At 33.2% G+C, this 12947-nt stretch overlaps 2 protein-coding genes across 5 annotated transcripts in view; one reads left to right on the forward strand and one right to left on the reverse strand.

Annotated features, from left to right (window-relative positions):
* Window positions 1–5064: 5064 nt before the first annotated feature.
* On the reverse strand, window positions 5065–8517 carry LOC118646040. 4 transcript variants are annotated; one of them, XM_036288304.1, is made up of 6 exons: window positions 8326–8516; window positions 8006–8161; window positions 7711–7923; window positions 6380–7632; window positions 6106–6176; window positions 5065–6035 (listed from the first exon to the last, which is right to left on the reverse strand). In XM_036288304.1, the coding sequence occupies exons 1-6, from the start codon at window positions 8362–8364 to the stop codon at window positions 5254–5256; spliced, it is 2514 nt and encodes an 837-aa protein (XP_036144197.1). In that variant the 5' UTR covers window positions 8365–8516; the 3' UTR covers window positions 5065–5253. The 4 variants fall into 4 exon arrangements, with proteins under 4 accessions (XP_036144197.1, XP_036144196.1, XP_036144195.1 ...); XM_036288303.1 differs by having other exon boundaries at window positions 5065–7632; window positions 7711–7765; window positions 7865–7923; window positions 8326–8517; XM_036288302.1 differs by having other exon boundaries at window positions 5065–7632.
* A 4024-nt stretch (window positions 8518–12541) lies between these two features.
* The window catches only part of LOC105838084 (protein MEMO1), a 33632-nt gene continuing 33226 nt past the window's right edge, over window positions 12542–12947 (forward strand). The window contains exon 1 of the mRNA XM_036288355.1: window positions 12542–12815. Within this exon, the coding sequence (XP_036144248.1) occupies window positions 12764–12815 (52 nt within the window). The 5' untranslated portion in view covers window positions 12542–12763. The remainder of the gene's footprint in view (window positions 12816–12947) is intronic.

Below are 12947 nucleotides of genomic sequence, written 5' to 3' on the forward strand. Positions count from 1 at the left end.
AATTTTAAGAAATTTTAACAAATTTAAATGAGCATATATTAAGAAATTTTAATATATTTTAATAAATTTAATAAATTTTAATGAAACAGATCTCCCCTCTCTCTCTCTCTCTCTCTCTCTCTCTCTCTCTCTCTCTCAATGAAGAGAAATTTTTAATTAAATATTTTTATTAGGACATATAAACAATTTCTTATTTTCTTCTTTCAAGATCACGCATAAATTTTCTCTAACCTTAAAAGAGAGATAGCACGTGATGTTTAAACAGACAATGGTGGGGATTGAGCCAAACGCTATCCATGCACTACCTCTGAAGCAGTAGCATGGATAGCGCGCGTTTATGACGTCAAACGCTACGGACAGTGACGTTATCATAATTTTGATAGCGCTATCCAACGTCTCCGCGAACAGCGGTAGTGCTACGTAGCGCTAATAGTGAGCTCCTCGAACACACCCTGGGTGTTTACGATAATGGCTATCCGAGTAATTTTCTCTAGGACCAAAATATATGATAAGCACAACCATCTACTATCATCATGATTCGTGACAACTCAATGCTGTCCGGTATAGCCAAATCATCACGAGCAAGTTGCGAGTTCCGTGAGTTTGTAGCAGGTAACCTAAAAAGTACGACATAAATAATTTGATTATTACAATTAAAAATAATCTGTTTTTAATGTATGATAAGATTATTAACTTTAAAATAGTAATTATATGTAACACAATCATGTATTTTTAAAGTATTGTCTAAAGTAATATCAGAGTTTATTTTATTTACAAATATTTATTTTGTCTATCAAGTTTCTATCATAACGGTATTATTTCAAAACCTAATATTTTAATTAAACATTGATTCTCAATAAATGTTATTATTTATTATTAACTAACCCAGAGAACATTATGACGTCTTAAAGACGTCTAAAAGACGTCTTATATTTCTATAAGACGTCTTATAAAACTATCAGAAAGACGTCTTTTAGACGTCTTTAAGACGTCTTATGACCCGATTTAAGACGTTTTTAAGACGTCTAAAAGACGTCTAATTTTTTTATTTATGACGTTTTTGAGACGTCTTATATAAAAATTATTTTAGACATCCCTGGCGAAAAAATTTCTACAAAATTCTAAAAAACTACAAAAATTTACAAAAGTGTTCCAATTCTGGCATTTTTTTGTAGTTTTTACAGAAAAATGCTAAATTTGAAACACACTTTTGTAAATTTTTGTAGTTTTTTAGAATTTTGTAGAAAATTTTTCCACCAAGGATTCCAAAAGCTAGGTTTATTATTTTTTATTTTTTATTATTTTAAACAAAATACTTTATATTTATATTTTATTATTTTTATTTTATTATTAAGATAAGTTTTTTTATAAATAAAAAATTTTATATTATATATTTCAATTTTATTTCATGTTTTCGTGATTGGAAATTACAGAATTTTACAGAGATACTGGATTCAGTCAAATATTTTACAGCAACTTAAGCGCAACACTATTATCGTCCGGTTTATTAATTGTCAAAAACTGTTGTCAGAAATGTTGTCAGAAAGGTTAATTATTTCCAATAACAGCCTACACACGCGATACGTACGAGAGTTAAAAAGTTGTGTTGTATTAACGTATCCACACTCGGCTGCGTTACACAGCAAACCGGGACAAAACGTCCCAACACACACGCGATACGTGCAAGAGTTCAAAAATTGATACGGGATAAGCACGTCGATCGACTTGATCGCATCACACGGCAGATTTGGTTATGTGCGTCATTCGACGTCTTAAAAACGTCTTTCTCAGACGTCGTAAAGACGTCTAAATGGCGTCTCAAAGAATATGTCTTAAAAAGACGTATTTTAGACGTCTTAAGAGAGACGTCTAAAATAAGACGATTTTAAGACGTCATAAAGACGTCTTTTAATAAAGTCTCAAAGACGTCTCTTTTAAGACGTCTTAAAGATGTCTTTTAGACATGCGTGTTGTCTGGGAACATATATATTAGAAAAGTCATCTTTTATTAAACGGATGGTGTTAACACTTTGAAACAAATGAGATAAATTATGTAAAATTACTAAATAAATCATTATTAATAATATTTTTTAGATTACAAGTAAAATAAAAATTTAAGTATAAATATTTTTCTTTCTTGTAACAACTGTTAATGATAAGTTGCATGGTGTTATCATTGATTTAAAAAATCATATATCTTTATGTATAAATATTATGCATGAATATTTCACTAATGTGAAACTAATAATAATGTTTACAATAAATTTTTTTAATTTGTAATACAAGTGCATAGTAAATTAAGATATACTGTAAACAGATATACGTTAGATATGCATTAGATATACGTTATAATATAGAAATTTGATAGACAAATTAATAAATAAAATATTTGTAAATAAAATAATCTCTTTAATATTACTTTAGACAATACTTTAAAAATACATGATTGTGTTATATAATTACTATTTTAATGAAGTTAATAATCTTACCATACATTAAAAACAGATTATTTTTAATTGTAATAATCAAATTATTTATGTCGTACTTTTTAGGTTACCTACTACAAACTCACGGAACTCGCAACTCGCAACTTGCTCGTGATGATTTGGCTATACCGTGTCTTGAGTTGTCACGAATCATGATGATAGTAGATGGTTGTGCTTATCATATATTTCGGTCCTAGAGAAAATTACTCGGATAGCTATTATCGTAAACACCCCCTATAGGTCTTTAGGTACAAGATGGTGGATAGCAGTCATGGTTGGGGGTCATTGGCGCATCTTTGATTATAGGTCTTTAGATTGACCTAGTTTACACCGAGCACTTGGTACGCGTATAAAATAGTAAATAACTAGTGAATGTGTTTAATCATTGCCCAGATAGCACAGGACGTCCTCAGGATCATCCTGAATATGTCCCGGGATGTCCTGGGATCTTGTCAGGATATAATAGTTGTATTATTGTAAAAATATTTTATGTATAAATTTGACTTCTAAAGTAAGTTTAGAATGTTAAATTCTGTAATAGTATTAATATAAATTGAAATTTTATTCATGTCTTGAGGACATCCTTGGGATGTCCTGAGGATATATGTATTCTAGCTGAAAACGTTATTCTTAAAATATTGTATAAAGAGTTTCATTAACTACAAAATGTCTGAAGATAAACTTAAATATAATGACTGTATAAATACCAGACATTTTAGATAGCACAGAATGTTCTAAGAATATGATATCCTGAAAGTTCTCAGGACGTTCTAAAACAATCCTCAGGACATCCTAAGACAGTCCTTAGGACGTCCTAAGAGAGTCCTCAGGACATCCTACGAAAGTCTTCAGGACATCCTAAAATAGTATTCAGGGACATCCTGGACGTATAGTAATTTTTTAAAAAAACGTAAATTAATATAGCAAATGAGAAATCTTTGAATATCGTACATATTTCTAGAATGTATTGCAAAATCAAATGTGTAAAAATGTTGACTTTAAAGTCAGATTGAATGTCTACACTTATTGAAACAATATGGCATATTAACAATAGAGTCCTATAATCAGAGAGGCGCGAACTCTACCCCCACCTTGCCAACCGCCGCCATCTTAGGATCGTACAGCCGCATGTCGTACTAGGTTGGAGTACTGTAAACTGGGGCCTTATTCTCGAAAATACGTGAAAAATAGCGCATACGATATTTCACGAAAGGAGCAATTTAATTTGCCGAGAACTGTGATATCTAGTAACATTCATGAAATATCGTGTGCGATATTTTTCAAGAATAAGGGCTCTGGAGTACTGTAAAGTGGAGCAAACGTAAGCAGTGTTTGTTGCAGTGACTGAAAAAGAAAATTATCAGTGCTGTCTACTGAAGTAAGTATATAACAATATATCTGCATCAACGTTACATTAATTTATATATATATATATAAGTTCAGTCACAACGTTTCGTCGATATGACAAGTATCGTAACCTGCAAAGTCGTCAACTTTAACGATTAATATCTCGCTTCGCGGAGGAGATCGACGCCTATTTCTTTCAGATTCTTTCATTTCATGCAAAAACGCGTCGATTGAGTATAATTTCATCGAAATCGGAATAGAGCGGGTTAAAGTAAACATTTACCATTTGTTGTTCGTTTACACCCGTCATATTTAACGTTTCTCAATAATTTTCTTTTGCAGAGGCAAAAATATTAAGTTGTTTTGCTGCTGTATCATTCTGCTGATTTATTTATGAACATGTGTCAGGTAAATTTAGTTTTTCTTACAAATAAATTAGAAATATCCATCGTATCTAATGTTGTTATATCTTGATCTTATTACAGAACTCCGATTTAATTCTTAAATCTGTTCCATCATCTGACGCGAATGAAATACAGTGTCTCAAACATCAGATCCGAATAGTGGAAGAAAAAATAAAAAATCTTCAAGAACATTATGATAATGACTTTGCGAGTTTACGAAATATGGTTTGTGAGATAAATGTGATGAAGCAGGAGCTACATATTGGCAAGCACTTGCTGAAAATATTAGACTACAAAGCAGTTCGTAATGAGCCTTAATGGTTTTTAATTTGTTCCATCTATTATGTAATTGAAACAAATTAATTGTATATTTATAATTGTAATACAATGATTTGTATTAATATTGGGACATTGTATTAACATTAGTAATACTAAGTAATATTTAGAAGCTATGCAAAATAAAAGGAATAAGGAACAGGGTATAAAAAACAAAACAGGAATAGAAAATAAAGAACATTTCAATATAAAACATATAAAATAAGATATAGTTATGATTGTTAAAATTGAGAAATTTTCTGTTATCTATTCTTTATTCCTGTTCCTTATTTCTTTTTGTGTGTGCAGTCCCTTATTGACATTAATATTTTAATATCTTAATAATATCTTAATAAATATTTTTTTGTGCTTTAACTTACTAAAAAAAAAATTCCTGTAATAAGCATACAAATTAATTATTTTTAAAGTAATGTGATGTCGAAATATTAAGGCCTGTGTGTGTGTAAAATTGTATATATTTTTATACCAAAATAAATCATTTTTATGATAAATTTATGTTTTATAGTAAGTTCTTTATTTTATGTTTTACATTAGTCGTTAACAGCTTATAAATTACCTAAAAATTTATCAACAATTGTAAATTTATAACAATTGTAATTATAAATTAAAATTTATAAACAGTTTATATGTATTATAAAATAAATAGCCAGTCATAAATTTGGCACAGATAAGAGATCATATCAGGAAATGATAGCAAACCTGGCTGCAGTCTTACTGTTATAAACACGTTCAAAATTCATTTCAGCATGTTTTTTTCTTTCTTTCAATCCATACATTTTCAATCGCATTGTAATAAACCTCTTCAGGATTTTGGTAGTAATATCATGGCAGAGAGGTATATTTGCTCCTTCCCATACATACTCTAGCTCTTTTACTACAAAGTTCACAATGTTCATATCTTTAGCTTTAGTAAGTGTGTCTTTCAGATGGCGGAAAGTAATTTCAGACTTCATGATGGCTTTAAAACAGGGATCTGACACATGCAAAAGACTATTCTCTGTATAGCTTCTCATTTGAACAATAATGGAATAAGGATGATACTTTTTACCGTTCCAAAGAACACTTTTAAAGCAGTCATCGCAAATTTTTATGTTTATACATTTAACACTACGTACAACAGATCCAGCTATGTCATATATTATTGGCCACTCCCATTCATCAATGCTGTGCATCTGATTGTCAGACACCTGTGGGATTTTAATGGCACATGTTTCGAAAAATGCGTTCAAATCTTTCTCATGCTGTCGTGAGATTCCTATAGCTTTAGAAAACTCCAAGAAATTATGCTCGATTTTTTTAGTATCATCGTCATTATAATAGCTTGTGTTTTTTTTGGTGTTGTTGGATAACTGTGACAAAGTAATCATTTTCAAATTTTGTTTGAAATGGAGAGCGTAGGGAACAGGTTGTCTGAAGCGCAGAAGAGAGAATAGATTTTCGAGGCAATCTTGAGTAAAGCGGCCTAGTAACAAAAAGGAAAGACCAACTTCATTCAAGAAATAATTCTGCAGGAACAATAAGCATTCAACTACCATGAGTAGTCCTGTCTGGACCGGTTTCCAATGACCTTTTGTGCCAATCTTCATATATCGGAATACATAGGCTGTGAATTTAAGATGATCAATAGCTTTGTTATAATTATCTTCATTTTTCTTACTGAGAGCGAGCTTTAAACTTCTGTTAGTGACAAAAGCAAACCAACGATCAACAAGGGAAATGAAGAAAGCTGTAGTAGCAATTTTTGAATTTTCTGAGATCTTTGCATAAATATTGAGGCCAACTACTGTTCTTTGACAAATAACAGACCTTGGTGTAGAAACTTTCATCGTGGAGAAGTGATTATTCTTCGTCTGAAGGCTGGATTCTGTGAATTTGCTGATCTTAAATTCAAACTTTTGTTCATGACGCATTAATTCTTCTAAGTATTTAACTTCTACAATAGGATAACTGAGACCTAGAGAGTGTAAAATTGACTCAGGCAAATAAATCACTTTCTGCCTTTCTAACATAGAACGGATATTTTTAAATAAATGAACAGGATCAGGCATAATACATAACTTGTCTTGTAGTCGAGCTGGATGAGGGATGGTGCACCTCACTTCATCATTTTGATATCCAATATTACAAGCCCTCCATAAAGATAAATTGTCAGATCCCATATCTGAAATCACAGCAGCAACTTTCAAGCCGATGTTCTCTGCTTTCACAATGACTTTACTGATTATGTCTTTTAATGCATTTCCTGTAAAATTACAGTTTGTTTGTTTTGCTTCAGAATCAACCTTGTTTGTTAAATAATATGCTACAGCATACTTCCACCGAGTAGTGATTCCTGCTAATGCAATGACTAATGCTTTCTTTGCAAGACCGATGTGCCCAGGAAACGTACATAATCCGATGATTCTTTTAGTGGAAGAGTCATACATCTCACCAGGCTTAATAGCCATTTCATCCAATACTACCACGCAGTGTATTTCATGAAGTGTCATATGTGGAATTTGACACTGAATTACGTCAAATACTTCTTCCAGAATACCTGACTCAAACTTCATATGTTCAACTGCTTCTTGAAGTGTTCTAACTGAAGGAAAAATAGGATATTTCTTAACGAAGTCCGAGTAACCTTGTGTGCCCCATTTCATCTTGTAAATTAATCCATCTGTAATGCTTTGAATGCTCCATTTTCTTCCTCTAGTAGTGTTTGAACATAAAGCCTTCAATTGATCTTCATGCAATTTTGGAGCGAATAATTTAGAACTGCGACAATAGGAACATTGAAGTCTTTTAAGTTTTGTTTTCATTGTTTCATTTTGCCTCTTGATATTGTGGTAAATCTTGAAAACTCTATCTGCTATTTTCTGCATGGAAATATGTTTTGTCTGGAGTGCAGCTAATTCTTTTTCTTTTAACTCTAATTGCTGTTTCAAATCCACAATTTCTTTTACAGATTCTTCCACAGGTTCTATCACAGATTCTTTCACAGATTTTTCCACAGACTCTTCCACAAATTCTTTTTCCATGGTCTTTAAATCTGATAAAGATGCTGACGACTGTATTACCTATACAAACATTTTCTTAATTAAATTGACGGAGATAACATAAGTTGTTGGATAGATAAGAATATTATTCATATTTACATTAGTAATGTCCTTTAAGGGACTTTGTGATTGACGAAAGATAGTTGCAGAAGCACTGGATAAGGAACAGTAGTTATGTTTATCAATAAAAGAGACGGACGGGACAGGCGAAGAGTTTTCTTTTGAAAGTAATAGTGATGGAATAGCTGAATACCGTAATTTTCTTGAACCATCGACTCTCGTCTGCTCCCACTGATCTTCGCCAAAATGAAGCTGAACATTTGAACAAAAAAAAATACAATTAGTACCATTAGCAAATTTATTGATAGTAGTGAAAATACAGAATAATGCATACTTCGCAAAGTGTGCTATTTGAATAAGGTTGCCAATTCACACGGTTTACTATTGTAATCCATTTCGCACGTCTTTCTGGTTCTTTGGGAAATCGAAATAACATTATACCTTGTTTTTCTTTTACGTTACACCCTTTAGCTGCACAGTACCTCACCATCTAAAATAGAGCAGAAAAACGAATTATGATAAAAATCCGTTGCACGAATAAAGAGATTAAATTAGGTTGCGTATATGTATACTATTGAGCACAAATAAGAATCTTACAATATCAGTATAAAGTCTCCTGCTATTATTTAACAGAGAAAAAACATTTCTACTTACCGTGATTACAAATGTGCATTTATTTACAACACGACACATGGGTCACGTGAACCTTGCGAGCTCAACATGGCGGCACCAATCAGAAAGTAGGAACAAGGTCGCGTCTCTCTGATTATAGGACTCTAATTAACAATACTAAAAAATTATAAAAAATGACATTAAATAATTTTTTAATTTTATTTTATACAAACGGCGCAAAAACAGTTTTTTAATAAGTTATTCCACATGCTATTTCGCGCGCATATGTAAAAATGATTTTAAAAAACTGTAAAACTTTATATTTATTTATAAAAATATAAGTTAACTATATATGTTTCATTCTTATGACAACATCTATTGTAATGATCTATAACAAATATGTATGCATAAACAAGAAGTACTCATGGATCATCACGAAGCGTCAGGATGCGTATGGTCAAGCATTGTCGGCGATGGTTGATACTTGGATGGGTGACCGTTTTCTCGGGTACAGAGATTAAACATGCTTTAACAGGTACAACTGTCGCTGAAACATGTATAGTCTTCTTCCTCTTACAAAATTATCGTAGAAATAATTAGTACTTTTAATTTTTTGTTAAAGTTTTTTTTCAATTCTCAAAAACTGTTAAAAATACTTAGAATATTTAAAAAATTTTCTAAATTAATCGGAATTTTTTATTTTTTAAATTTTTCTGAGAAACGTTTCAATTCTTATAAAAAATCGATACATTTATCAAAAATCCTAAAAAAAAAATCTAAAAAATCTGACAAAAAGTGGTCATTGTTTGTTATTCCTGAGGATGTCCTGAGGAAATCCTATGGTATCCTCAGGACGTCCGATGGACTGTCCTTAGGATGTCCGATAGACTGTCCTCAGGATGTCCTGAGGACTAAAAAGTGGCGCTCGTTTGCTATTCCTCAGGATGTCCTGAGGACGTCCCGGGATAAAATCAGGACGTCCTCAGGATATCCACGAAGTCCATCCTGGACGTCTTGAGGACGTCCGTGTGCTATCTGGGTGGCTGATCAGCTTAAATTCACTACTTGATACGCGTACCAAGTGCTCGGTGTAAACTAGTAGTTCCAGTGAACACATTTTATAACGGCAATATAACATAGAAGTTACATGTAATTTAACATTGTTATTCTTGTGATATGTAGGTGCTATATAACATGGAAATAACCTGTTACGTAATATTTGTTATACGCAAGTATATATAGCTGTAGATATAGCTGTTATACATCGTTTTGGCGTTACACTTATTCAACAAAAATTGTATAATCGTAACATAACACGTTCGTATCAATGTTATTACGGAACGATGCGTCGTAGTTCCCAGTGAACACATTTTATAGCGGCAATATAACATGGAAGTTACATGTAATTTAACATTGTTATTCTTGTGATATGTAGGTGCTATATGACATGGAAATAACCTGTTACGTAATATTTGTTATACGCAAGTGATATAGCTGTTATACATCGTTTTGGCGTTACAGTTATTCAACAAAAATTGTATAATCGTAACATAACACGTTCGTATCAATGTTATTACGAACGATGCGTCGTAGTTGACTCAGAAATCAGACAACATTATAACATCCTGAATGACAGATCTATTTGATAATAAAAAAAATTATTATAAAGATAATGTTTTCAAAAATAACGGTTTGTCTACAATTACTGCGCACAAAAAATGCACAAAATCTAAATTCATCATGTGCTGAACAAAAACAGAATAATAAATGTATACTATTCAATTTTTCTTAGAATTACGATTTATATAGTTAACCATCTAATTAATCATTTGAACGCTTTAAAGATTAATGCTAAATAGATCGCAATTTCCATCAAATTATTAAGGTTATGGAAAAAGATAAATTTAACAATGAAATGAAAGTAAATAAATTAAATGCTATTTATTTTTAATGTTTTGCAAAATTTAATTGCTTTTATAAAAAATAATATAGTTGCGTCAGTTTATAACATATAGGTATATGTAGACAATAACAAGTACCCATATCGATGAGTCAAATTGGCGTAGCAGGTAGAGTACAAGGTTCGTCATCGTACGGTCCCGGGTTCAAACCTAGCAGCGGCAAGTAAGAATAAAATAAAAAATTACATAAATTAAATTTAATTAATTAATAAAAATTTATTCTAAATGTAGTATGTACTGTTGATAAAAATAATTTTTAAAAAATGAAATTTTTATTTTATTTTATTTTTCTTTGTAACTGTTGTGTAACGGTTAGATAACATGTAATTATAACATGTTATATTACTGAGTCGGAAATTGTAACTTACATGTAAGTTACGTGTAATTTCAGAGTAACCTGTTATATTCGGTTACATTGCTTTTACACTGCTGCTATATTACTGTGTTCACTGGGGTCAATGAAACGAAGACACGATATTTATGATCTTGAGACTGTAAAAGTTATTGTAATGTATTATATTAATTATATATATATAAAACATTATGCTAGTTACTTGCTAGTTTGAATAAAAACGGCGGACGTGAGAATACCTACTTTTTTAGTGCTCTAGATTAAAGATCTATAATCAAAGATGCGCCAATGGCCCCCCACCATGACTGCTATCCACCATCTTGTACCCATATGGTGACTGGATGGGGGATGGGCATCGACATATAGAATGGACTGAGCATTGCGATAGGCAAGCGCGCGCCTGCTTTAGGGTGACGTCCCATGGCGCGTATTGCGATACGCGCGTATCGGGCGTATCGAACTCTGCAACCAATCACAGACATTCCGCTGCTTTCAGTACGCCGAAATATGTCTCTTATGTCCCATGAAGCGGATTACGCGGAAGCGGAACGAGCGGATCACCAATCATGGGACTGTTTCAACGGAATTTTTGAAAAGGTTCTATTAGAACGATCCCGTGATTAGTGATCCGCTGATTCTGCTTCCGCGTAATCCGCTCCATGGGACATAAGAGCCACATTTCGGCGTATCGAACATACACACACACAAGCATGCGTGGCCATTTCTAACCTTTTCGTGCCCATAAGAAGTACACAAAAAGTGACAAGAAGGAGTACCACGCGTAGTACTCATAAATCTGAAGAGGTTATAGTAAAAAGAAGTAAATTATATACACCGCCCAGTGCACACGCCATGTAACATTATACGACTGTGCATATATATGTGTGCGATCCGCTCGATTATGAATTTCCGCGGATCGTCAACGTATCAAAAACGGCGGATCGTCTGTCATTGGTCGAAATTTAATACGCCCGATACGCGCGTATCGCAATACGCGCCATGGGACGTCACCCTTAGAGTGAGAGGTACTACACCTGAGGCCTATGTTTGTCTCTCTTGCAAGCTTCTGATTTGTTATTTCGTCCTCCTCCGTGAATGGAGGGGGACGAAATAACAAATCAGAAGCTTGCAAAAGAGATAAACATAGGCCTCAGGTGTAGTACCTCTCACTCTAAAGCAGGCGCGCGCTAACCTATCGCAATGCTCAGTCCATTCTATATGTCGATGGGGATGGGGGATGGGGGCTGGGGCCTGGGGCCGGGGGCTGGGATCTGGGGCTGGGGTCTGGAGTAGTGGAGATAGTAAACAATGTGAGCCAGCTCCAAGTTGTACGCAGCCATATAACAAATGCAAATTTAATTTTTCTTGTTCTTCCTGAGTGTATCGTCAAAATATAGTGACCCTAGAATGCAGAGATTGAATTACCTTATAATTTCTGACACATATTTTTTTAACTTATACTGCTCAACACAGAGCACTCTCCCCTCTTCCTCGCCCAGCGTGGGTATGCAATGGCGGATAAACCATGTGACTCAAGTGACCAATCAAAATTGTGTTCGCCATTGGCGAATCTTTGATTATAGGGGCTCGATTCTTGAATTCGCAAGAGAAACGTATTCGCAAATTCTGTTCTTACAGAAAAGTTGAAAATTTATTGGCTATCGTATGGCTTTCAACCAATAAACTTGCAACTTTTTTGTTAGAGTGGGTATTTGCGCATACGTTTTCTTGCGAATAAATTCAAGAATCGAGCCCTAGGTCTTTAGCTAATACGGCTCTGTGATTGGTTGATGGCATCTTAAGATAGCACTTAAAATGATCTTAAGGCCAATCACAGCCATTCTTCTAAAGAGGGAAATAACTGTGATTGGCTAGTTCTAAAGGAAAAGAACTTGGGACGGGTTAACTCAGCACCGGTCGAAAACGCCAAATTACATATATGGCTTTTAGCTGTCGTCTATCTGTATTTATTGAATAATCTACGGTAAGACTAGTAGCCAAGGATTTGTGATAACGTTTTATAAACATTTTACACTTTGTTAAGATATAACTTACTTCTATTTCGCTCGTGATCTTGCAAAGTTTTTACGCTAGATCAAGTGTCGTTGAATACGAGACGAAAAGTACATACGAGACCATAAGACGAAACGACGCGTTTGACCCAAAAATGGCATTAATTAGAAGAGCTTCTCACGCTGGTAGTTGGTATTCAGACAATGGTAAGAACATTTACATTTCACTTATTACTTTACTGGCATTCATCGATGACTTATTCAAAATCTCAACGAATGGATTTGTGGAAGATATTTGAAATTGCAATTATATTTTAATTATTTAATCAATTTATGAAT

The sequence above is a fragment of the Monomorium pharaonis genome, chromosome 6, assembly GCF_013373865.1.
Source record: "Monomorium pharaonis isolate MP-MQ-018 chromosome 6, ASM1337386v2, whole genome shotgun sequence".
NCBI lineage: Eukaryota > Metazoa > Arthropoda > Insecta > Hymenoptera > Formicidae > Monomorium > Monomorium pharaonis.

Excerpts from the sequence above, each read along its gene's own strand:
- LOC118646040 (XM_036288302.1), bottom strand. The coding sequence starts at position 8,364 with ATGTGTCGTGTTGTAAATAAATGCACATTTGTAATCACG. Across the intron at positions 8,162-8,325 it reads AATGCACATTTGTAATCACG|ATGGTGAGGTACTGTGCAGC; the intron begins GTAAGTAGAAAT and ends GCTCTATTTTAG. Across the intron at positions 7,633-7,710 it reads CCTTAAAGGACATTACTAAT|GTAATACAGTCGTCAGCATC; the intron begins GTAAATATGAAT and ends ATGTTTGTATAG.